The sequence below is a fragment of the Siniperca chuatsi genome, linkage group LG2 (genome assembly GCF_020085105.1).
Source record: "Siniperca chuatsi isolate FFG_IHB_CAS linkage group LG2, ASM2008510v1, whole genome shotgun sequence".
Lineage (NCBI taxonomy): Eukaryota > Metazoa > Chordata > Actinopteri > Centrarchiformes > Sinipercidae > Siniperca > Siniperca chuatsi.
In genome coordinates, this window is record NC_058043.1 from 27,293,053 (window position 1) to 27,320,673 (window position 27,621).

The following is a 27,621-nucleotide window of genomic DNA, read 5'->3' on the forward strand; positions in this document are numbered from 1 at the left end:
TACCTTGGCAGTAGGGCAGCCGTTGTGTTGACATTGGACCAGTGGTGCAGTAGCAATAACCACTTGCTGTCTGAAAGCACCTTTTGTACTAAGATCAATGTGGACAGCAAAGTATAAAAAGCGCTATCTAGAGTGGATTGTTGAAAATTGAATTACACTTGGTTCCTAAATTGAATTCAAAATGTTTGATGACTTTATAAGGACCCCATGCATTGACATCTTACATTGCTCAGGGACCAGGCACAAAAGCTGGCAGGCAGCTGTGGAAGAGATGCAAAGACACATATGTGGAACATCACATGTTACTGACAGCAATGTGAATAATTAGCACTGCTGACATTAAGCTGTCAGAGTAAATATTAGACTGCTTCTGCACAGAACACATATGGTCCTTAACTTTACTATTTGCAAAAAAATGCATATTAATGGTCAATAGTTTTGATTACAGTATCAGACAATTCATACTGTACATTATTGACCCTTATTTATACTCTAGTTGCCACATGACCATTTTTAGTCATATTTGTAAATTTTTTGCCTTTTGGAAGGCTTTATAGGCATTACCTAACAGAATATGAAATACACTACGGAGTGATTATAAGTTGTCTTATCTTGTTCAGTACAGATAGTATATTGGATACAAAGTTCAGTCTGTCAATCTATGATTTCAGCCAAAATGATTCCCTCCCTATATTGGCCTCCTGGGTGGTTAGTTTCACTATTCCCCTTATTGCGTCACCCTGACAGGGATTACTGTATGTGTCTAATGGAAATTAGTACTTTATTATTTGAAATAAGGCAGCCAATAAGCCATGTAAATCAGCAAAGTGCCTGAAATACTAATTAATAAAAACCCACAATATTTCCAAACTCAGTGTTGCACCAGTCACACCTCAACATAATGCTAACCTTTAAATTAAAAACATGGTTTCTATATTATACTGTTAGCATTATCACAGTATTACCATAAGTCTGTGGTTACCCTGTAGAAACTCATTTGCAAGTCACATTATTGGCAGTAAGATATGCATGTCACTTCTTCTAAAACAATATGCTTGACACGTGAGCATTTAAGGTGTTCAAATAGAGAAGAGAAATACTTTAAGGTTCCTCACCTGTTTCCACAGATGAAAAAAAAGTAACTTAGAAAAATGATCCTGGCAAAACCTTTATTCTCACCTGGAAAAACTTTTTTCCACCTGTTTTGCAGATTAAACAAAAAAAAGGTAAGGAATTTACTTTTTACACCTTGCACCTTTTACACCGTGCTTAGGTCATAATAGAGAAAACTATTTAGATCCGACTCCGAAAAAAAATCTCACTTGCCTCTCAGGGCTTCTGCAGAACATTGTTAATTAAAATAAATATATAGAACCATACAGAAGTGTGGAAAATGAAACTCACCACTAATAATACTGTGGTGACAGTGATGATCTGCTTGAGACAGCAATCATCATAGCCCATCCATTTTCTATGAGAAATCTGTAAATCAAATCTTACAAATGTATTCATTTATTTCTCATGTTAACATAAGCATCCAAACAAAGCAATATGGCTTGCTTAAAATTATAGTGATTTGGATTCATCAAGATTTAGAATATACAGCATGATCAAATCAAATGACTAGCATAAAATGACAAACAAGATTACAAATGTTCAGGTCCAGTTCAGGATTTCACGTGTTACATCACATTTCGTGATTCAGTTTCCTTTCACTCGCCTCGAATGACATGGAATAACACAGGTCTTACAATGTTTGACAGAGTAAAGGGAATCTCCAGCAATCAATGCACAGCCTCAACAAATCAAGTCAGCCAAGCATGTTGAATCTCTCAAGATGCTCAATTCTTCCAATCCAGTCAATACCCTTTGTCTGTTTCCACTTAGCCGGCTAGGAGTCAGTGTCTGTGTTTTAAATGGGGTTTAATAACCAGTGAACACTTTCTCAGCAGGACCACTTGTGCTGTGTAGAGACAAAAGAGTGTCTTACCTTAGCCTTGTTTAAAAGACATGTTCACTGTGCCTTGTCAAACTCAAGCTGGTACCTACATTAAATCAGTGTTAAACAGCATTTTCATTTAAATCTTGCTGGTCAGTTCAGGCCCAGTTCCAGTAGTAGGACAACCTGTCAGTCATGGGTTATGAGCAACACAAGATGCCCCTGGATTACAGAGGTACAAAGCCACAGGTTTCACATCATGATCATCGTCATTTAATGTGTATTTCCCATTATATCAGTCTCTGCCTTGTAGATTCTGTAACTGTCAGCAGTGGTGTACAATACTCACTGCTCATTTTCAGCCCCTCCTCAGTAATGATCACGCAACTAAACTGGCTCCATATTTCTCTGAGCTGTCTCTATGTGTGTCTATGAGAAGTCAGTTTGCGCTAATCACAATGGAGAATGATTACAACATATGTTTTTATTAATGTTGTGTCATCATCATGGAAAAAGCTTTTGAACAATGGAAGCCAAATTGTGTTTGTATAAAAAACAACCTAGTAACTAGTGAATATGATCCCTTGAGCAAATATTCACTATTGGCAGGGGCAAGAAACAGTTAGCTGCTAACATGCTTACAATGACAATGGTAAGATGCTGATGTTTAGCAGATATAATGTTTACCATGTCCACATATTAGTTTAGCTAAACTTAATTAGCACAAAACACACGGTGAGGTTGATGGAAATGTTTTGTAGGTGTTTGGTTATAAACCAATCAAAACTTTGACCTGATGATGGTGCTAGATGAAAATTCAGGGGATTACCAAAGTTATTACAAGTCATCCTGAGGGAGATATGAATGTCTTTACAGTTGTTAAGACATCTCAGTCAAAGCCACAAATGTCAACCTCAGCTACAGGAAAATTCAAGGGATCACTAAAGTTATTAGGATTCATCAACTGGGAACCATGAATGTTTGTACAAATTTTTGTGCCATTCCATCTAGTGTTGATATGTTTTACTGGATATGTTACCTTTGATCTGCGGGTGGCACTAGAGAAAAAGTCAGGGGATCACCAACATCATGAGGATTCATCATCTGGGCACCATGAATATCTGTTCCATATGTAATTTCAATCCATACAATAATTTGTTGAGATATTTCAGACCAATGTAATGGACCAACCAACCTTCAGACTGACATTGCTATCCCTAGTGCCTAGCAGCTAGCAAAATTTTCTAAACCTGTAGCCTCAATCCTGACCAGTCCATTCAAAACTCTAAGCTCAGAAATGCCTGAAGAGTAAAATCAAGGTCTTTTGTCTCAGCTCTTGAGATCTTGACACAGAGATACTTTGCCTTCTCATAAATGTTACACACAATCTTCCTAATAACATAAGAAGGCAGTGCGAACACTCCAACACTCACTGCCTCTCATGTTCTAATGCAAATGAGGGGCTTCATAAAGGCAAGACCCATTTGGATTTTGTAAGTCAACAGATGGTTGACCTTTCCTGACCTGCTTTCTATTGTCACAGTGGGGCTGGAGGAAAAGTCAGAGGCAGCAAAAGGTCAGGCCAAAACATAGTGAAAATGTTGTTACGCAAGACGGAAATTTAATGGCTTACATTTATCGTAACACTAATGCACAAACACAAATATAGCACATGCACATGTGTGGCCAATTACTGTGTGCACACACACACAAACAATCAATATAAGAGAACATTTTGCACTGTTTTGATGACCAGGCAATCCGTAAAGTAATGGAGTGAGGCCACCTCCGATTGTATTATTGTTTCACCATCAATTGAAACAGGAATGCATGTGCTTATTAAAATGGTCTTTAGTTTACTCTGTACAATTTTATATTCTGTGTTGGAATTTAGCCAGTTTTTCCCATGGATTTTGACTTCCATTACTACAGAGCACTTTATATGCCTGTTTGAATAAAGACACAACTGTAACAGTAAGAGCTATGAACATGGAAATGAGCTTCAAGCCTCTGTGTCAGCAGTGAGACTAAACACACATTCACACATGGTGTGCTGCAGGCAAAAAGCGAAGCTCTTTAATTGGGTCCTGGGAGAATACCCCAGAACAGTCCGTCCAACAATTCATTATGCATTTAACAGATGATTAACATTACTGAAATGCTAATGATAATGTTTCCACACTTCTATTGTGATTTTTACCACAGTATGCTAGTATGTAGTATAGAAGCAATAATGATCCAGGCTGCGGAGAGATGTCCCACCACTCGTCAATGAGAGATTTCACGTCTTGTTGACACCGGTGAAACTCATTGCCCCTATCCTTCAGAGAACGCATTTGTTTACCATCATTTTCATGCTCATTTCCACTGTTCAGTGACCAATCCTGGAATAAGCCATTTGCATTCTGATAGAAAAGCTAATGTAAGATGATGAAGGCACTATACACATAGCTTTGCATAGATTAGTGTTTACCTTGCCAGGAAAGGAATTCCATTCCTTCAAACACTGCCAGGAAAGTACACCTCTCAGAAACATCAAATATTTTGACATCCAGCAGGTGCTGACACAAAGGTCTGCGCCAATGCTGAAAACTCATGTAAACATAATTAATCAAGACTAAGAGCATTGTAAGGCTGTAATATGGCACAGTGGTGCTTTGAGCTAAAGATTAACAACAGCATGCTAACATGCTTGCAATTACATGCTAATATTCTGTTGTACTAAACACAAAGTACATCTGCGGCTAATAAATGTCGTTAGTATTTGGTCATAAACCAAAGTTTTGGACAAATGTAAATTTTGACCAGATGATGTCACTAAATGAAAAGCTCAGGGGATCACCAAAGTGATTACAATTCATCCTTATGGGAACATGAATATTGGTACCAAATTTCATGGCAATGCATCCAATAGTTTTCAAGACATTTCACTCAAAATCACTAATGGCAACTTCATGATGTTAGAGGAAAAGTCAGGGGATCACTAAAGTCATTAGGATACATTGTCCGGGGGCCATGAATATCTGTACATAATTTTGTGCATATCCATCTGATAAATGATGAGATATTGTACTGGATAAGTGAAAACTTTGACTTGCTTAGACAGAAAGTCAGGGGATCCCCAACGTCATTAGGATTCATTGTCTGGGAACCATGAATGTCTCGTGAATTTCATAGCAATACATCCAATAGCTGTTGAGATATTTCAGTCTGAACCAAAGTGGTGGACTGGCCGACATTGCCTTCCCTAGAGGCACTGTTAGTGTGGCTAAAATTGATAGCGATGCCATACGAAGTCCTACTACATATTTCTGTTAATTATACAACTTTTTCCAGAGCTGACGTTACATCACATACAAATTACATTTTTCTTCCATTAAAAAGTTGGTGGAGGTCCTGCAAACCTAAGAGCTTCAACTTCACCACCTTCTGCACAGCGTCGTTCATCAAAGGCTTGCTGGGTAACAAGCACTTTGCGAGTAGTTAAATTTATCTGTACGTGTGAGAGTTTGGGAATAATAAGAGGCTCACAGGTGCTGCCTCTGCAGGGCTGCCAGTTGCTCTCAGGAAGAGGTGTGAAGTCACACATACACTCTTCCCTAGAACAATGAAAATAACTGAGGCTGTGCCAGCGTGATCATTGCACCCAACAAGGAGCCATGATAACTTTGGTTATGCATGCCTCCTCATTCTCTTGGATAAACAATCTATGAGAGATGACTTTCTGTTGAACCCTGTTGATGATCATCTCTTCTCAAAGAGTGGCGCTCATCACATTGTCCAAATACAGGTAGTGAGGAGCCAGGGCACTCAGAGCCATCAAAGGCTGAATGCTGTGTTGATTACAAAAGGCAGTGAAATGCTTTCTGCTTTTCTCACTTCTGTTTCATGTACTTAGCTGCCTATGACTGCACTCAGCTTTGGAAGAGGCTCTTTAAAAATGAAATTACAGTTTCAACTTCAAAGGGGTTAAACTGGAACTATTCGTGCAAGGGTGTGCTGTGCAGAAGAAATAGTGTAATTCTCTGTAACTACGAACCTCAGCAGGAAAAATGGGTTAAAATATTTAGCCTTAAACAAAACATACAAATTGTGAGAACAGTATCATTTTGGTTGTAAAAAGGGCAAATGGGCAAATATGTTCAAGTCATCAACCTACATATGAAATCTCCCTAAAGCTAAAAAAGGAGTGTTGTCATATCATCACTTCACCCTCCACCCCACCCCCACCCAAGGGTGATCTTGCCTGAGAGAAAAAGCACCTGTCAATTAGGAAGAGGAAAATATCACCAGGTTTGCTGTCATAAGTGACTTTGTGTGGGGTGAAACTTGTTTCGGCTTTATGAGAAGTTATTTTGTTTCAAAGGAATGGTATCAAAGGTGACAGGCTTTTGCTTTTTAATAAAAAAAAATATAAATGCCTATGTCTGTGAATCTAATAACATTGATTTCCATATAAAAGTGTTTTTATTGATCGCATATGTCGATTGTATAATAGACACATTATATAATATTTTAACTTTTACTTTGAAGCTGCAAGTGAGAAAATATGAACAAGTATGTATGCTAAGCAGCCAAATAGGCTTAGCTTTAACCTGTCTTTTAGCATGATATCATATATAGTCACCAAGTGCATATTTAAGACCATCTTTATCAGATTCTTGTTTTTAAATAAGTCAGCTTAAAATGTGAGATGGACACAGCGTTTGAAACCAAATCATAGAGCTAACGTTAGCCTAATAAGCTAGCAACAGCTGAAAAAATCTGCTATTGAAAGTTGTCATTTCAGCCAGGCCTGAAATGAGAAGCCTGCTTTTGTCTACCTCTGTCAAATCAAGGACCCATTGTTTCAAAAATAAGAAAAGAATTTGAGTGGTAAATCTGCCCCAAATATCATTGTAAGCTGCATAGGTGCTGTTTAGGAATGGAAAGCTTGGCAGGCATAGCAACAGTAACTAGGGGGCTTAGCGAATGGTCAGTGAGAAGCATATTAGAAACTTCCCACCGTAACAGCATCAGAAGCAGAAAAGCAGTGTTGCCAGCAGCGTATGCAGGTTAACAGTTGGATTTAATCAGAATTCATTCTCCTGTGCTCAAAGCTCAATTACTCCTTCACCATCTCTTTAGTTTATCCTCAGCTCTTAGAGCAGGCACTCAGTCATTTAGGCTTTAAGTGGCTGGAGAGATTCAGGAGCTTGCTCAGACTTGTCTCCTGCCTTCCCACTAGACAAAGATAAAATTTTGATTAATTTCGCTCAGCGACTGTAGCGGGTGTGTTGGAAATCAGCTGAAAATTGAGAAAAAAAACGTCCCCCTGTAGGCTGTGAGCCACTGGGCGCTCTACCGCCTGTCAAAGCAGAGAGCTGAGGCCAGAAGCAGACAGGTCACAACTCTAAAACAAACTCCCCATTAACATACCACCAGCTTAGAAACTTGCTTGAAGGCTAACCTCTGTTTGCATTATTTTTAAGATTGTCCCATGCTTGAAACAATAACTGCGCAAATATTTGACATTTGTTTGACAATTACATTTTGTTTCTCACACAGTATTCATCCTGTCTTCAGCTGCAGTTTTACATAGTTCACCTCAAGCATGACAGAAGAAAAAGAGACATGAAGGCCAGCTGAGGAGCGTGCTGTGCCATTCTACTTCACCTTCAGTGCAAAGATGGAGCTTTTCTTGCTCCACACCTTTGAAAGCGTACATCATGTTTTAGTGGTTTCCCACCTGCGGGGTGTTGACCTTGTCAGTGGTATTTCAGGCTCTGGGGACTTCTCTCACTTGGCTGCCAGTACCCGCAGGTGGATGGAGGGAGGTGTTGTCATGGAAACAGGCCACTGGGATAGGACACGGTGCAGTCTCCAGCACACGCTTTGAAAAGCTTTCATTGATAGCTGTCCCAATGAGCTGATTTCCGGTCTGTTACTAGGCTACCCACTGAGACAGTATAAAGGCTTGTCCGTTCTGTGCAGATAAAAGGACAGCAGTGGATTTTTCAAAGTAGCAGTTTCAATGCGCAGGTTTAACAAATGCCAGACCACTCCTGCTTTGCATTCCTCTGTCCATCATTCTCAGCGTAGGACACAGGTCTCTCTGTGGTCCATGACATTCACTGACATTTTCCTTGCAGCATCTCCTGACATCTCTATACACTAAGAAAAGCAGTAGTATGAGAAAGCGTTTAACCCATTTCATCAGCAGCATTTCTTGGTGCACAATGCACACAAAGTCAAATCAGCTACTGACAGTAGTGCACTGCCAGTAACTGATTTGACTAAGTCTTATCTTTATCTGGGATATATCATTTATCTGAGATCTATAATGTGTATCAATAATACTTTGTTTTATTTGCATTTATAAGCAATTTATAAGCATTTCTAATCAATTATTACAAGGTTTATAACACTAGTCTATAAAGTAGATTTAAATGTTTATAATTTGTCAACTAATTACATGTTCAGGAATAAAACTATTGAGTATGTGACAAAAAACTTTCTTGATTTCTTACAGAGCTATTAGCTGCATCTCATGGTGGTTGGAGTTTGTTCAAATATCATGACAGTTAAGAAGTATTTAAATAAATACTTTAAAAATAACAAGTGCTTAAAATCTAAAAATATAATTATTTAAAAAAAAATGTTATTACAATTGCTATATTATATTGCTGATCATTCATTAACTGTTTATACACCAGTGAAGGATACTTCACAGGAGAGAGCATATACGAGAATGAGCATATTGTCAGGGGAGACTAAACAGAGATCGTTTGATTGCGCCACAAAGCTCAGAGCTGTCAGTCAACATCAGAAACAAACAGAACTTCTGGGCTCCCACTGGAGATTCACTTTTCTAGACAGTGAACCACTGAGATTGAGATTTGCATTGTGGTGGAGTTATGGACCTTGAAGAGACACTGATGGGTTGCAAGTAACTCAACATATTACCGTCTAACTTTTTGCAGAGAAAGCAGATGGTTGTTTCATGCCATCTTACTGAAAGACATGATGAAAAGATACCTATAATGTTATATCAAATGAAAGTCCAACATGGCATAATGATGAATAATTTGTAGTCTCAGACTTGCTGTAAATTCCATACCACATACAATATAAAATGCTGAGAATATGAAACATTTGGCGGCTAATGGCAGGGTTCCTTGGTGCCAAATAATTCTGCAGTCCGTACTTACTGTAACTGTCCATTATCCATAATCACCATCGCCTTCGATCTTGTCTCAGCTGCATTATACTCCCTATGCTGCTTCTTTTATAAAGCTTTGGAGATGCAGAGGTATGTCTGGTATAATAAAACAGACAGTGAACAAAAGATACAGGCACTATATCCCTTTTCTTGGTTTTGAGTGACTAATTTCTTTGTTTTTGAAGTTACTGTATGTACTCTGAGGCATATTGTGGAATAATTATATACTAGAATTAAAATTATTCTTTGATAATTGCTTTTCAGAGGCAAACAGACTGCATTCTGCATCTTCTATTCTCTCTCTATCAACACTGAGGTTGTAACTGAACACCTACGCTTCGCTCATCACACTGAAATTAATAAAATCCTAATGTAAGACATTAATGAGGTGATTTTTCCCGGCAACAATTTCTTAAACCTTTACTTTCAACCTGTAAATGTCTGTTTGTCCAAAGCATATTTATTAAATATACAGTATGCATAATTAACTATATGTACTTTTTATAAAAATGACACTTGATGTTAAAATCATGGTTTAAAAAATATGAGGAAAGAAGATTTTATTTAATTTGCTCCTCAATAAACAACATGTTTGTGTGTGTGTAAACCACAACAAAACCAGTGATTGTAGACACATTCTAGCAAAATAAGAAAAGAAATATTTAAGAAATTTAAAAAGCCTTACATCTATTTACCTAGTTCATAACATTCATATTTCTATTGCTGGTTTACAGTAGCTGCTCTGCAAACTTAAAATCTAAATAAAACATACTGTTATTTAATGTACAAAAAGTTAATCAAATCATAGCTGATACAACATTACAGAGGAACTGCTAACATTATTCAATAGACAGTATATCAAGTCTAAACGTACTTTGTCAGCTTATATTTGAGTTGATAGACAAATTAGTATATATATATATTTCAGTGCACAACAGTCAACAGTGAAACTGCTTTACAAGAGAAAGAAAGATGGCAGTCTCTAACAGTTTTGCCAGAGAAACATTTCAAAAATGGGTTGGATTTCAGCTTTTCCTTTGCTCGCGTTTGCTGAATCTGTGACAATGCTCATGCTGTGTTAATCAAAACAAGTACTAAAAATAAAGCACAGTGATTACTAAGTCCAGGAAGCTAAACAAAGCTGCCATATTGTGTGTCAAAACGGGTGAGAGGTAAAAAGACAATATGCTAAACTAAAGATCTGAAAATCTCGGTTCGTCATTTGCTTTAAAGAGCAAGTCTGAGTGAACCAAAGAAAAAATAAGGAAACATGAAAGAAAAAAATTACTTTGTTCACTTTTACACAAAGAAGCAAGTATGTATATTTGTGCTCCTGAAAGAAACATGTCTCTGTATTTCCCACTGGATAGTAACTCTCACCACATGTAATAGCTGCGTGTGGTGTCCACCTGACTGGGTTTGGTCTCGGATGAGCCCTCCTTCTCCTTCTCACTGTCTGCCTCCCACAAGTTGATAAGAGGAGGGTACAACTCGTTTAGTGGTATTGACGAGGTTTTCTGCATATACTTTTTCAGAGAATGGTGATAGTTTTTCCTCTTCCACCTCTTGGCAATGTACACACCCAGAGAGGCCAGACTGATGATTGCAAACATTGTTCCCATGACTGCTGCAAGAGCAGTGTTGGTCCCTTGGTCAGATATTTCCACAGCAAAGGTTGCTTGCTTCGTCGTCACATTCACGCATGACTTCTGCGTTTGTTGGTGGATGTTGGAGACAGTGAGGCACACCTCGTACTCAGTTGCTGGTTGTAAATGAGTAAGGTTGTACTCATGGACATCCACAGGTACCCTGGCAGTGTAAGTAATATGTGGGTTGTCTATTTTCATGGTGGCAGATGACCACTTAAGGTTAGAGGTCATTACATTGGAGTTTATTTTCCAGGAGACCAGGATAGAGTGAGATTCTGTTTGTTTTACGTAGATCTTCATAAGCTGAGTGCTGTCTAACAGAGTGCCATTCACTCGCATAGCTGTCACTCTTGTGTCAGCTCCCTCTGAATTTTGAGCCACACAGGTGTATCTGCCAGAGTCTTCTACTTGGATACGAGAAATTCTCAATGTCCCTTCACTGCTGAGGCTGTACTTGTCAGATAGGGTGTCCATCATTACTTTGTTCCCCATTGGTGTCACCCAGTAGATTTCAGGCTCAGGCTGGGACATGGCTCTACAGTCCAAGTCCACGGTCATGCCAATGTCAAGGTTGAGGTGGCTTGGGAAAGTATCATGGGAAATCATGGGCAGGCACTGGTTTGTTAAATTCTTCTGCAGAACCTCCCGCACATGCATGCCCCTTACATCTGTAGGCATGGCACAAAACATGGACAGAGGTTCCATAAAACGGACTGTGGTTTTGTTGGAGCTCATCCACTGGATAACGCAGTCACAGCGCAGAGGATTGCTGTGAATGCTGATCTCACGCAAGTTGGGGAGAGCGTCAACTGTGGACTGGTAGAGGGCATTCAGGGCATTGTTGTTCAGCATTAGACTCTCCAAGGCTGGGACATCGTGAAAGGCCTGACGGTTGATGTAGGAGAATTTGGGGTTGTTTGTAGCCTCCAGCTTTGTGAGCTCAGGAAGGTTGTCCAGAGCATTCCGGTCAATAGAAACCAGCTCTCCCATGTTGTTTATACCCAGCTCCTTCAGTCTGAGCATGTTCTTGAAATCTCCTTCCTGAATCTTGTGCACTGGGTTTTTGTTCAAATCCAAGAATTTGAGGTTAGGTAGTTTCTGAAGGGCTCTTTGAGGAACTTGGACCAGCTTATTGTCATAGAAGGAGAGGCTCTCAAGATTGTCAAGTCCCACAAAGGCATTTCCTGGGATGTCTGTCAAATCCATCCCAGCCAAAACCAGGCTTCTAAGGTTGCCCAGTGGCTTGAAATTAAAGTCCATTATTCCAACAACAGGGTTGTCCCCAATCATGAGGATCTCTAGATTGGGTGTAGATTCAAACCACTGGCTGTTGATGGTCTTGAGCTTGTTGGAGTTGAGATGAAGCCTGAGCAGGTTGTGGAGCCCAGAGAAGGCATTGGCAAAGATGGTGTTAATCTGATTGTGGTTGATGTAAAGCTCCTGCAGATTGCTGAGGTCCTGCAGACAATAATCAGGCATTTCTGTGATCTGGTTCTCCTCCAGATGAAGCGTGGTGAGCTGGGACATATTGGTAAGGCCAACATCCCGAATGCTACTGAAGTTGTTCTGGGACAAGTCCAGCTCAGTCAGGTTGAAGAGCTGCTCCAGCTCCTCACTGGTCCTGGCAATGTAGTTGCTCTGTAGGAGGAGAACCTGAGTGTCACTGGAGAGGTTCCCCGGGATACGTGTTAAGCGAAGGTCGTTGCAGTCCACAGTGATGGCTTCTCTGTAGGTGGACTGGGGGGTAAACCAGGGCCGGATCTCGCATACACACAGCTGCGGACACTCATTGCTCTGGACGAAGGATAGTCCTATCGTTACCAGGATTAGGCCAGCAAACATTTGGCCTAGAAGAATGCAGTCTAACCTCCGTCTAGCCATACTGGGGAGGGACAAGAGGAGGGGCAGATGACTTTGGGAGAGAGTGCGTTGCAGTCATCAACCAGACTTTCCTCTGATTAGGTCTTTCAGTTGAGTGAAATGGTCAGGAGTTGAAAGTAAGGGTAGAATTTCACATCAAGCTCTTGGAGCCGCAGAATAATCTGGAAAGAAAGACAAAAGATATATGTTATTATACAGAAAATATTGTGTACCCCATGTTTATAATGAAGAGGGTATATAATACATAACTGTATTTTTAGCCATGCTAGCGCCACCAACAGGTCAAATCTACTTATTCATGTATCTTGTGAAATACCTTAACCTTACTAGGCCCCACGGGATGCCAATGTCAATGTCTCCTCTTGAGTCAGTAACTTCACTTCCTGTCATTGTGTGTTTCCCAGCAGTTTTGATTGCTTGCCCCACCTTAATTAGTTCCACCTGTGTCTTGTTATCTCCCCTCCACCTTTGTTTATTCACAGCGTTGCTGATCAAGGGACGATAACAGGGAACTCGAGGGATAGGACCCAATCGCAAACAACTGAGGCAGAACAGATGCAGTTCAATGATTTATTAATAAAAGTCAATGAACAAAGCTGTACAGAGATGAAGAGACAGGCAGAGGTCAAAACCAAAGAATCAGTCCAAACACAGGCAAACAAATCCATTAGGGAGCAGGCAGAAAATCCAAAGTCCATGAAACAGGCAAGGTCTAAGAAAACACTCCAAAACATAAGAAATAAATATTGGCTTCAACATAGGCACATAAACCAAGATGAACGACAATGAAGGAGTGAAATCACACAGACTAAATACTCAGGTGAGGGGAGATAACAAGACACAGGTGGAACTAAGGCGGGGCAAACAATAAAAACTGGAGGGAAACACAAAGGAATGAAATGAAGTTACTGAGACGAGAGGATAAATAGAAAATAAAACAGGAAACATAGAAAAACATCTAAAAGGAAAACAAACTAGGGAGCAGAGCAGGTCATGACACATGCCTGCTAAACATCAGCATGTTACCGTTGTCATTGTGAGCATGTTAGCATGTTGACATTAGCATTTAGCTCAAAGCACTACTGTGTCTAAGTACAGCCGCACAGTAGCTAAGACAACTGTAGACTCTTAGCCTTGTTGTATGTAACAATTACTGAGTTATTATCACATAATCATTCATGTAGCAATTACTTAAGACAACAGACTGACTAAGAACAACAACTGCTTCTCCACTATCCTTGTGAGACTGCGAGTTATGTGCAGCATCAACAGTTTTGAGAAAATGCAAGTTCAACTCATTACAATACATGCACAAAACACTGCTCTGAACTACTGGAAACAGATCAAATTCCATTGAGGGCTTTCATCTATCCAACAGGCCCATACGGACTGGATCATTAGCTTCTCCGAACATCATCAAACACTTTGAGACATTAGTATGTGCCATGCCTCAAAGAAAGCAAAAAAAGATGCGCATCTTCATTTTAAATGCAATGTCTTCAACATTCTGAAATTAGGGCAAACATGAAAAAAAAAAAGTTTTCAGCAGGCTCGTATTTTTTCCAGGATGATTGGGTACAGAAGGAAAATTGTCAAAACTTTGAGCAGCAATCTTTAACTCTAAGACTTATGACTACAAATAGGGAATTCAGAAGAGGGTTGGGAAAGGACTAGAGACTCTGATCTAGCCCAGTTGCTTGGTTCAGCGAATGCAAGCTCCTGGGAAGTACAATGGGCATCTGCTTGCCCATATGGCAGTAACACTTACTCCAGTGACTGGAAGATAAATCATCAATTCCGGCAAACAATAGACAGCTTTTATTCCAGTGCCAGTGCTACATTACATTTTAAACCTCACTGTGTATGAATACTATACTATAATTAAATTAAAAACAAATCCTCAGTTCACATACTTGCAACAAATCAACTACAATTCAATACCTTTTGCAAACAATTAAATTCACTTCAATATCTTTAGCAAGGAATCAAATACAATTCAATACCTTTTGCAACAAGCCAAATATTATTCAACACTTTTAGCAACAAGTCAAATATTATTCAATACTTTTAGCAACAAATCATATAATTGAACTATAACTGTTCAATCATGCATCAGGTAGTGGTACTGAGAGGATTCAATTTTAGCATTTAGCTGTTCAACACCAATTTGACAATTTAGCATCAAATAATTACTAAAGCCTATCCCAAGAAGCATCCTACTTTTCAGATGTGAGGCTGTCGCAGTCGGCGTTCAGAGAAGAGTCCTAAACCAGGAACTGTATTTCGATTGTAGAGTGTACAATCTGTTTTTATTTAAAGCTTAACAAATCTGATATGGATTATCAAAATCTTCTATGCAAAAAAGCAAAAGGCTTCTAATAACGCTCTATTAACTGATAACAAATAAAAATCCTATCCACCTCACACAAAAATAGTCAATCAAGAACAAAGAAAATCAAATATAAAAAGAGTCTAGTCTACAGAGACTAGAACAGCAAAAAGAGCATAACAAAAAAGAGCACTACGCCCTTCTGTGTCTCCTTTTTATACAGGTGGAGACCAGAAAAAAAAGCTATCTTCTATATATGGTAAAAACACAAGATACAAACAAGACATTGGTCAAAGCTCAACCCCTCTATGTCAAATATAAAACGTGATAAGATACAAAAATTGCTTGACACGCTGTTTTCAGTAAGCCATTACCAGAATATTTTTTACATCTAACTCGGTGAATTATGGATTTTTTTTTTTACCAAACCAGAGTTGGTGATTGTTGGAAGAGTGGAAAGACTAACTAAGACGGTTTTGTTGAGTTTTATTTTATTTCTGTCGAGTTTGAATGAAGTGTGTTTTATGATGAGTTAATAAGGCAATTAAGCTGGTCTTAGTTCGGAAAAAGAGAGAAACTTTTCTGTTTAATAAGGAAAATAGGTGTACAAATGTTTCCTTTCTTGAAGTTTTGTGAGTTTATTTTGTTTATTTATTAGACTAAAAAAGCCAAGAGAGCTTGTGTAATGTAGCGAATTCGCTGCTTGAATACATCTTACAGCTGAAACTGGGGGGAGGCCTGAGCTATCGGACTATCGCCTCTTGAGGTACTGAGTGGTATTCAGTATACAGTGATATTTGGCCCTCCCAGGAGAAATCAGCATTATTATTGATATTATCATATATATGGATGGAGCTTATCAAAAGTTGTATAAGGCTTGATATCATCTTATTTAGTTTTCAAGATATTGACCAATGAACTCAGCACATAAATAATAAAAACCAAAGTCAGCAACCATTGGGTCAATCATCACACAATTTACAGGATATGTCCACATAAGTACCTGAAACATCAAATTGACTACTAGGGGGCGCTACAACTGCAAAAACTGGGGCGTGGCATAACACAAATCAGACTATAAATCAGGCATTGTTTGTCCAATCATCACAAAACTTCCAGGATATGTCCACATACGAACCTGAAACATGCCCTGAAATTGAGCGATAGGGGGCACTACAAGGGCAAAATATGTGCGTGGCATAACACGTATCAGACTTCTTTCTATTTGTAAAAATGCAAAAAAGGGAGATTTCACTGCTTTTGTCATGTTTAGGCCACATTTGACCAGGTTCAGATCAAAAGCTTTAAACTTCTAATGGTCTGTGTTGGCTTGCACCCCGGAATTGCTGCTTGCGGCTATATTTATTGTTGTTATTGGATATATATGTGATTTATCTTAATGTTTCTCTTGTATTTAACTATCTTGCCAACTGGCTCTGTTTCTGATAATATGGTCTAAGTACAGCCTTTGCTGGTGATTTGCTAGACTGGTTTTGAGTTGTGTTAACAACATGGGTGACGTCATCAACCTCTCGAGAGTTTTGTATGTTTTTTTTCAGTATGATGCGTCACTTCAGCCAGTGTCTGGCTAGCTTGGTTTAAGTATTGGCAATTGAATTCCTCTGTGGAAATGGACATAAGAAAGTGGTTTACCAACAAGAAAAGCTCACCTAATGAGGATGGTCACTCAGCAGGTGCAGCCACACTACAAGAATCAGCTACCGCTAGCAGTTTTGTAGATTCCAATAACGAAATGCTAATTAGCTTTGACGTTACCACCAAGCTAGCAACAGCAGCAGGGACACGGAACTGCCCATAAAAACCAAATGCCCCGCCAGTTACTTTCCTCTCGCGCCGGGATTGGTGGTATTACGAGTCATGACGGGTCAGGGCTAGCTGGTTAGCATGCTAACTTAAGTAGATATCTCTGCAACACAATACGTTTTTGACAAAATATTATTTCTTCACATTCTGTTGATCATTTTAGTTAATTTTTGAATGTTTTAAACCCTTAAATCTCTTAAATTCTTACACATTGCACCTTTAAGAGATCCCATTACTCATTTAGATCTATTTACTAAAGGAGGCACTCCAACCAGTGCAGAGCCATACGGCAGCACCACAGTACCACGGCCTTCTCCACCACACAGCTTTATGGTCAACAGTAGCTTAAGAAGATAGCGCTTAAGAGGCTTTCAAACAAGAGAGCTGACTAATTCGTCTGAATGCAAACTGCCTGGCAACAGCACCAGGGAGACAGGAACATGTATACTGAGGATTCCCTATGGGACAGGGCGGAGCATGGGTGAAACAGGGATAGTATAGTAGCTTGTCTTTAAGCTATAGCACTGTATACTGTGACGATTGCTGCACCAGTCAGGCTTAGTGGATGGAGATACTGAAGTGGAGATTAGCTAGAGGCAGTGTACTGGATTCAAACCCAGAGGAGAGAAACAGGTCACTTTGCACTTTATTTAAAGCAATTTATCAGTGGAATCTAAGACACATACAGCACAGAGGAGTGTTGTTAATTCATTGGTAATCTCATTACAAAAATAATTCCTTTAGTGTTTGTTTGTAATTTTGTCAATGACTAAATATTCTGTCCCATTACAATATATAAAATATTTTTATTTTGTTACAGCATTGACAAAAATGTTGTGTAGAATACAGAAGATGATTTTATTTCAACATTTTTGTTGCTTGTTCTGTCCATGCTACTGAACCACAGTCATCCCACTAAAATTACCTTCAAAGAAAGTTTCTGGCATTATTCTGTCAAAAAAACAACAAACAAAAACAAACAAACAGCAAAATGGGGACATTTTTCAAGACACTATGCATAATTTACATCTTCATTTTAAAGAATGCTGCTTTGTTGTCTTTTCTCGGGTTGTCTGGTCGGACTGATAAAGCGACTGCATTTTCATTGATGATAATTTAGCTTTGTTTTAGCTTAGACTTTTTTCTTTTTTCATAAAATGTGTTTATGAGGGTACTGTAACTGAAGCATATATACTACCAATTGTCACCCTTACCTATGTTAAAAATATACTATGCATCAAGATTGTAAACCAGATTTAATATATAACTGTCTGCTCACATTCTTCTTCGTCTATTTACCACAAATGGGGTTAATCTTAGATACTCCCCATTCGGTAAATGCTGACAGCTTTGTCTGAGCTCCCGTTTATGCAATGTAAGATTTATGAGTTTCTAATCCCCTTTAATAGTGGACACACAAAATATGACACACTTGTCAAAGTAAAAAGTGGGTTAGCTGAAATTTAAAATAATAATAATGCTGTTCTGATGTAACTATAAGCACTTAGAAAAATTAATCAGTGTCAACATCCTGTCGGTTGATTTTTCAACAACAACTAAAAGCTGAGACATCCTGACACAGAGCCACAGGAAATCTTAAAACACACAGCAGGTGGAAGAACACTCAACAACACAACACCAAAGGCAGGAAGACAGGAAAAGGAAATACCCAGAGGTTTTAACCACGACCACCTTTGAACCTGTGTATGGGATACTTGAAATAAATACCAACCGCTTCAGATCACTACGTACTACTTTGTTATTTAGAGTGTTCAGTAGGCGTGACTGTAGTGCAGCTTTTACTAATCAAAGACACAGAACTCACAAGTTGGACAGGTGTTTAACACTAAACTCACAGAAATGGATCAGGAATCTGAATATGTAAATTTATCATCTTTTAGACACAGTGACACATTTATTTTCTATTAGTATACCTACTTTTCAGTCACCTAGTCTTTGAGTTGATCTTTGAGTTTTTATTCCCTCACCCCTACCTACATCCTGCATATACCCTAACTTAATATTGATAAATATTCATATACATAATAATTTCATACTTAAGAAATGTTTCAAATTCATCAAATGATTCTGAAAATATTATTTGCCAAATGATCAATTTCACAAAGTCCCTCTTTCTGATATTGAATTATTTTCCATGCTAGGTTTTGCTGGTGATCGTTGTCAGTTAGTTGATAGTTAGTGCATTGATGCTAATTAACAATACAAAGTTAATGGAGCAGAAAGACCACTGATTATCAAAGGTTCTCTTATGGTAGTCACAGTGGTCCTCGGAGAAACGACAGATGAACTTATTACTGCTAATTTAAGCTTCAGATTTCAGATCTTGGCAGTACCCCTTAAAGTTTAATTTCCTGTGGTTGGATAAAATGCAATAAGTTCATCTTATGGTTTTATGGTGAAATTACACAAATGAGCATTTTAATTTTCATGGATGGGCTGTAACAGACAACTGTGCAGAACAGCTGCATTACATGAGAGCCTATGTACAGATGACTATTTTGAATATTTATTTATGCAATGCTCTGGTGATTTCCATTATATTTCCACAATTATTTAATACTGTTAAGATGAAATTTAGGCATCCATTGATTCATTAATTTGTCCTTTGTAAGGGGCTTCTGCACCTATTGCATCACAGTCTTGATGCAATGCCAGCTACAGAATTCAATGGATGTGCTTTCACTGAACAAATTTCTAATGTCCATATTTATAGTAAAACAGGTTGCTAATATGATCATTAGGTCAGCTAATCAGATCATGAGGTGAAGTATCACATTGGATGAAGGCGCTGGTGACACAAATATACAAAACCCAAACCCAGTCTAGCTGTCACAGACACAGCCTACTACAGGGCACACATACTGTACATTACCCTACCACAGTTTTTGAGGGAAAAAACGTTCACAACATAGACTTTTTAGTACATAATGCGTTCACACTAGAAAAGTGACAAAATGAAATATACTCAAAGCAGACAGCATGCATACTAAATACAGACAATTTCAGCATGGAGTGTGCTGTTGATGGATACTTTTCTCCCACAAGCCCTAAGTATCCAATAATTACATTTGATTACTCTTGACAATCTATAGACATTTTATCAATGTGAAGATTTTTAATTGTGAACTATTTTCTACTGAAGGATCACCACCTACTGTCCATTGCTATTGTGTAATGGCAAAGAATATTTATTGGCTGCAGGTACTACATACACAATGTTGTTAGGAGACCCTGCTTTTCCTTGATTATTACGTTTCTTATACTGCAGAAATGTGGGTTCCAGATAGTAGATTTTTACATTTTTTCCCTAAAGTAACAGCACTAAAAGAGCATTGTTTTAGGCCTTGGATTTTGTGTTATTTGTGTTATTTTGAATTTGGCCAGTATTGCTAAAAACATTTCTCCGTGGATCCTAATTCGATGGGTCACCTCCAAAGCTGGGAACCTTTTTGTGGGATCAATGGCTAAAACTAATATGATTATATACAGTAGGCTGCCATTTCAACTTTGAACACATCTGACAGCCATGATCCCTGTCATTTACATTTGAGAGAATGTCACTAATAGTGATATTGAAATACAACTTGTTAATTGGCATCCGGATGTTCAAAGATGCCTAAAAATATCCAAACACCTCTGTAGGTGGTACAGTAACAACCATTTTACCTATAAAGTTGTAATGAAATGACATTGTACCAATGTATGATAATGACAGTAACTGCACTCATCCAGGTCACCCAAGTGCTCAGCATATGAGCTTTTTATCCAGGAGAGGGATTGAACATACAGTTTTCTTCTGAAGTAGAGAAAACGTGTCTGTAATGAGTACTGCTGAGAGGAAATAAATCATTTTCTTCTATGTATCAAAGTTTATTTTCCCAATCCTGTCAGCCCACTAAATAAGCTTGGTTAATATGTGAGTGATGGAAGATGTGAAAGCCCTTTTCCAAATGAATGTATCTCCAAACACAAGATAAAGCCTCCCTCTGAACCGCTCTGAGTGACTTTTATATCCAAGGATCAGTTTTCAAATTCCTGTCCAAGTCAGTCTGAGGACACTCCGTCAAGGAAATCCTTCCTTGACTGCGATAAGAACTGAGAGTGACATGAGAAAATCAAAATGCGATTTAAACTGGTTAGGGCTCTCTTATGAGACGAACATATAACCCAGCTGGCCCAGGTTTGCCTTTGAACTTTAGTTTATTCATCTGCACATACATAGAAAAAGACACAACAAAAATGAGGGAAAACAAATTACAGGTGGAGCAGATGAGATAAACAACCCCAGGGAGCCATAAACACATCTTGTCACAAACTGAACGAAATTGAGGTGACAAAAACACTCCCGAATTAGATGGCAGAACCTGAGTGACAAGGAAACTCAGCAAGGGGGGATATGCTATATAGAGAACAGACTGGTACTGTTACAAGAAAGCTAAATGAAGAGATGAATACACCTAATATATACAGTAAAAACTCAACAGTCTCTCTTTCCTTATCCTCTCCTGCTCTGTCTCCATCTTAACACCAGAATAAATAGAGAAAAAAACATATTACAGCCTCTTGGGAAACACATATCCAATCAGACTCCAGCAGACACATAAACAGTTACACCTCCCTTGGAGACTATGGTCATGTAAACTATATCTTTTTCCTAGGATGATGAAGGAGTCAAGATGCTCTCTCCACCCCCTCCCTCCAAGGATTTAATATACCACATTCCACTAAATAAGCAGAAGTTGAAAAATGAGCCCATACTTTTTAAACAATGCATATAGCAGGTTTAATTGTTCCTGAAGAACTGTGGTCGCACGTCCAGAGCACGACAGAGAGGAATCAATGTCACATTTGTGTGTCCAGTATAACTGTATGGATAGCTTCCCCTGACATAAGGATAGAAAATATGTAGGGCAATTATGTAGTAACACACATTATGACAAACAGATCACCATTTGAAGAGGTACACCGCGTTGCACATGCACACATGCCGCTGGATTGCTTGTATATGTGTGAGTATGAGTAAGTGTGCCAATGTACATGCCGGATGATTCACATTAGGTCTTCCCCCGGTTGGAGACAACTGGGCCACTTCATCGTCAGCAACACTCATGGTATTGATTTTACAGCAGCTTGATTGCTGCACCTCTTAAAGTAGTTCACCTTCAACCTGGAAGCGTAAGATCTCAATGGACACTTTGAGGAAATCCTCAGCCTCTCTTCAAGCTGAATGATTTGATTTGTGGTAGACTGAAGGTCTTGATGGAACAACGGCTAATAAGGTATTATGGTAAGAAGAGCAAACTGCAGTGTAAATGTAAATAAAAGTTTCGCACTGCCATGAAAATTTAAAACACTATAACATCACTATTGACAGGTCTTTTAAAGCACAAACCAACACAACAACAAACACTATAGAAATGTTCTGATACTGTTAAATGTTTAGTTTACATTAGTATTGTTTGTATAGTTTGTAAACATGAGTAAAAAAAGAACTTCATCTTTAACTATGATCAGTTGCAAAAGGCTGTTTTTCATCAAACTCTCATATATGTGAATATACCTGTAATTCAAAAGGTTAATGATTACGAGAGAGCCATAAAATGTGTTTTTCTAGCTAAAAAAAATGTTGAACTGAACCAGATTAAAAGGGAAAGGGTAGGGCAGCTATTATTAGAAATAAAGCTCTGTGCATTTCCATTAAAACACAATACATTTGGGGAGCACTTCAGGGTCCAGTGTCTTGCTCAAGGACACTTTAATTTGTGGACAGGAGGAGTTGGAGATTGAACCACCAACAATTACCTGCAACCAGCTACAATTAAGGGATAGTCGCTTCTACCACTTGATCTACAGCCGCCTCCTCTTATGGTGCAATCAGACCAGATTTCACTTTCCATTCATTTGTATGAAGAACGGGGCAAGACGTATTAGCTTCCGGTCACAAATTGATCTGCCTTTTGCTTCACACAGAATTCAATCTGATTGAACTTTGACATTCGCGAGGCTCTCCAATATCCAGCAGGTTTGAGAGACGGGGTGACCTTTCATTTGAGAAATCTATGTAGTTTGTTCATATTTCTTGTTTTATAACTGCACGGCGAAATAATACGAGCAGCAGAGAAGGAGCAATGCTGCTTGTCTGTAGCGAGTGCAGGACAGTGATAGAGGTTAATTAAGTTAAAGGGTTTGATTAGAGGCTTTATAATTTACAACTTTGCGGAAGCTGTTGTTAGAACGCTAGCCATGCTAGCTCCCGCAGTTTATATTTACAACTCTACCCACGCCATTTTCTGCATCTCCATTGCAAGGAACAAAGCATCTACCACCATTAATGCTCCCTCCATCCTACCTTTATTAGGTTTGCCGGTCTGCCTACCTTTCAGGTTCAAACTAACTATATACCTGTAAAATAAGCAAGTAAAAAACCTGCTGAGTGTTGTGAATGTGATGGTCATGAATGCTTTTATTTCATATTAATGATTGTGTATGAAACTCCATTAGGGTTGTAATGCAGGCAGCTGGGCCTGATCACTCTTTGTTGCCTGGCACCAGATTGGGTGTAAAGGACCATGGAGGGCCGCTCACCAGGGGCTCCTCCACCCCTGTTCCCCAGAGTCAAAGGGAAGCACAGGTGTCTCTCTGTCTCTGACACATTTGAAAAATGTCCTAACTCCTGTACTGGCTGCAGCAAACACATTGATGTCTCGGGAGATAATAGAGGGCAGGGTGAGCTGAACTGCGTCTGTTGTCTCTGAGACCTGTAGCCCACAGAGGACAAATGGTTAATGCCTCAGCCCTTCTTATAGGAATAATGGTAGAGGCTTGAGCTCAATAACCCAACTCCTCCCTCTTCACCCTGCCTTATATCCTAAATGTTGGGGGGGGGTGAAGCCCCCTCCCACAAGCCCTGCTGTCTCCTAACAACCCCACCCACAAAACACACACACACACACACACACACACACACTTGCCTGCAACACACTGACCCTATTGTCACATTATGTCCTCACGAAGTTATAAAGAATATAGACATCTTGTGTGTGTGTGTTTGTGTGCCTCAGTATGCAGTAGGTGTGTGTACTTTGTCCATGTGAACATCCTTTATCCTGTTCATTCAGTTTTGAAGAATGATTTAGCCTTCTGCTCGCTTTGAAATCTGCTCTGAGACAACAGCATCCAAAGCACCAATGAAGACAAAGTTTATATTATATAAGCCATCGCAAAATTACTAAACAGACTAAGCTGTATAGTGTTGAACTGAATCTGCTTTACTTTTCCCGTTTGTATCATTATACTGTGAAGTCTCTGAACGAACACTCACTTTTATTTGACCCAGAGGTCCACAGAAAAGAGGACTCTCAGCACTTTGTTGCTAAAATAGGTCATAAATAGAGTCCTGTGGGCAGAAACTGAACAGGACAAGCAAAACCCTACATTCAAACATTAAAAATAAATCCTTTTATCATCTTAGCCTTTCTACAGTACGTCCCTCTGCTTAAAGTTGAGTGATGCAAGTCAGCAGTCTCCATCACAAAAGCGCAACAGCTGCAGCGACAGAAGCAGCGTTTGTGAACCACAATAGACCCCCTGCCAATGCAACCCCATTCTCACCACAGCATCTTTTACAGAGGGCCTTGTCTTTCCCTCGAAGAAGACTCAGCGACTTTTTGCTTAGAACGGATGAATCGAGACATCTGCCGACATACTTTAACATTAATATGCAAATCACATTTAGGCTACACAACCTTGCGCACGCCGCATGCAGCTCCTGCTGGCAACTACCGTAACGAGATCAAAGTTTGGTTTCTGTGGAATACCATTTGACGCATTATAAAGGGTTGATACATTTGATCAAATATGCTGTAAGGTGAAATGTTCTAATAGGGATTCAAAACAGATTTCAAGCTTGGAGCGATAGGCTCAAACCAGACTGCATTTATAAAATTTAAAAAAAAAAAATTGATCATGCCCTTGAGTGTGTCTGCATCCTAAATATATCCTAACACATCGCATCGCCCTTGTAAGGAAATCTGTTGTGAATGGAAACATATTCACAAAGTATGCGTGGTTTTTACACATCAATATAACAATTATCTACTACCAAAACGTTTGATTGAGGGTTTAGATGATGTGGCTGCCAATCGCATCACCAAAAAATCACCAATATTTTTTCCAACCAAAATGCAGTTTAAAAAGAAACTAGCAGGCTACAGCAGTGGAAACCCAACATTTCCTTTCCTGAGGGGTCTCACCTTGTTGGCATTCTAGTCCGATGTTCCCAAGAGCACAGGTCCTTTATCCAGATAAACGCTCAATACACAACAATAAACAAGATCAATGTTATTGTGCCAAGGGGGGGTATCCTAGGCGGTTCAGCGGGCGGTTGTTAACAGAGATTTGTCGCTTGTGTATCAGTCCCAGGGCGCCTCGGAGAGAGGCATGGTGCGGTCTGCAGAGAGATCTCCAACCTGCTGCAACCCACCACCGACCGCTTTGTCGCCCCGATATTCCTCCGCTCTGCCGCTGCCGCCGCCTGCTCCTCCTACAGATGGAGAAGGAAAATGATCAAAACACCTGGCACTGTCCAGACCAGTCAGCTGAGTCCTCAGAAGGCTATTGGCTGAGAGCGCCTGTCTGTCAGTGTCGGCCAAGCAAAGCAGAGCACCATCTGCTCCGGGCTTGTTGTGATGAGAACAAAGACAGGAGAGGGCGGCGGGGCATGGGGCGAAGGGGGGAATCTCCTCTCAGCCTCCTCCTCAGACAAGGATGATATACCAATGCGTTACTTTGTGTCACTAAAAGATCACAAACGAGACTTTTGGGAGCTCTGAATGTTTTTCTTATTCCTAGGCCTCATTTCTTCTTTTTAATATTATTATTTTAGAAATAGTTGCGTTTTGTTTGTGAACAATTGCTTCATTTGATGGAATGAATCCATAAAAAAAGTGTCCTGGGTTTAAACATTTACCTCTGTAATGATAAAGCTTCAACAAAGAGTTGGAACAAGCTAATACATAATAAGTAAGCTATGTGTAATATTGTCAAACAGTGTGGAATAAGAAGAGTTTTCCAACCGTAGCTACTTAAGAGGAAAGGTGAAAAGGTGAAAATTGGATATTAAGCAGCGACCCAACCCTGTTAATATTTTGCTATTTTTTCCTTTGTTAGTCTTTATTATGATCAAAAGGTTGGCACTTGCTTTTCTTTAGAGCTTTATATGCCTCCATTTTTAATGGAATGCTACTGAGTGACCATTCTTCAGAAGTAAATGTAAACCTGCCTGAGTTTGATTTTTTAGTGATCCATTCCTTGAAACTTGCGTACATTATGATTTTCCAACTGATGCAGCCATGATCTAGGCACCATGAGTCATATATTTTGGGTGTGTCGGGAGGATTTTCAGACAGACATTTTTAGTACCCTCTCAAAATGTATGTGGCACAGTTATTGATCCTAAGCCTTTGACAGTGTCACAGCAGGACTTACTGTAAAGATCATATCTTGGTTAGAGGAGGTAATAGCACATCTCAAACTGGAACAACTCAAACATGCCACTCAAGGCTTAACTAGAAAGTATTACAAGGCAACCATTATTGTCTTATGGACAAATGGTAGGTGGGTAATTTTACCTCTTGATGTATTACAAAATGAGTTCCACTTAAAATTTAATATATTGAAGTGAAGTCTGGACCTGCACAAGATTTTACTCTACTACTTTTTGATTGTAATAATATTTTTGTGGAATTTGTCATTTGCTTTATTGGGAAATGACTGATAATTCATTATTTAACATAGCACACTCACTCACTTTTCTGTCACTTATGAATAATTCAATATTGTATTAGGTAATGCATTGTCTTCCATTTAGCAGTGCAAATGAAAAATATCAATGGAAATATCATCAAATATCACCACATTGGCAACTATTTCCTTGTTAAAAGCTACTGGTAACGTGCCTAATTACTGCCATATTCAAACTAGTCATTGATTTTACATGTGAAATAATGAGATGGCAGCATAATCACACACAAGAACACACGAAAAATGTGCACAGGCCATCAGAGTAATATCATGCAGTGACCTTTAAATATAAATTCAGCTGAATAAAGGATCACATTAAACTGGAGCTCAGGCTGAAAAGCATCCTGGCTCCATTAGCATTTGTGCGGCCATGTATGATGACATCTGTAAAGCATTAGCACGATTTGAAGAATCCATTTGCTCGTGGTTGCGGTGAGACAAAGAGATTATGAACCCAGTGTTGCAATACATGCAGGAGCTGAAAGTGCTGCGCCTGCTCCTGCTCAGGCCTGTTGCCACGTCCCAAAGTGCATGGCAACTGCGGCAAAGCAAAAATGAGATGTGAAGGGGCTGAAGTAGAGCCCCTGAATGAATAATTGCTCTTCAGTCCACAGCCTCAAAACCTAATCTTCCCCTCAAATCCACCTTCCATTGAACCTCCCATTTTAAAAAGCATGTAGCCTGAACATCATTTTAACTGTGATAAAATTTCTTATAAACATTTGTGGTGTCTTTTTATAGTGAAAAACACACCTTTCTCAGTGAGTGCCTGTTTTTTCTTGGTGCAGCCCTGTTGGAAAGCTGTGTGCACTGTTCTATAGAATTGATTTGTTCCATGAGTGTCCTTCACTTTGAAGCCCCACCGTCTTAATGCACTCCTTCACATGATAGAGCTGCATGTAAGCAGCAGGAGGCAAAGCAAACTCAACTGCAAACACTAACTTGAGGCTCTAATTTCACACATATTGTAGATTCG

At 39.2% G+C, this 27,621-nt stretch overlaps 1 protein-coding gene across 1 annotated transcript; it reads right to left on the bottom strand.

The window, feature by feature from the left end:
- Positions 1 to 9,668: 9,668 nt before the first annotated feature.
- Positions 9,669 to 25,502, bottom strand: lrrn1 (leucine rich repeat neuronal 1). The gene is made up of 2 exons (XM_044172162.1): positions 25,097 to 25,502; positions 9,669 to 12,831 (listed from the first exon to the last, which is right to left on the bottom strand). The coding sequence occupies exon 2, from the start codon at positions 12,668 to 12,670 to the stop codon at positions 10,517 to 10,519; it is 2,154 nt and encodes a 717-aa protein (XP_044028097.1). The 5' UTR covers positions 12,671 to 12,831; positions 25,097 to 25,502; the 3' UTR covers positions 9,669 to 10,516.
- Between the last annotated feature and the right edge of the window lie 2,119 nt (positions 25,503 to 27,621).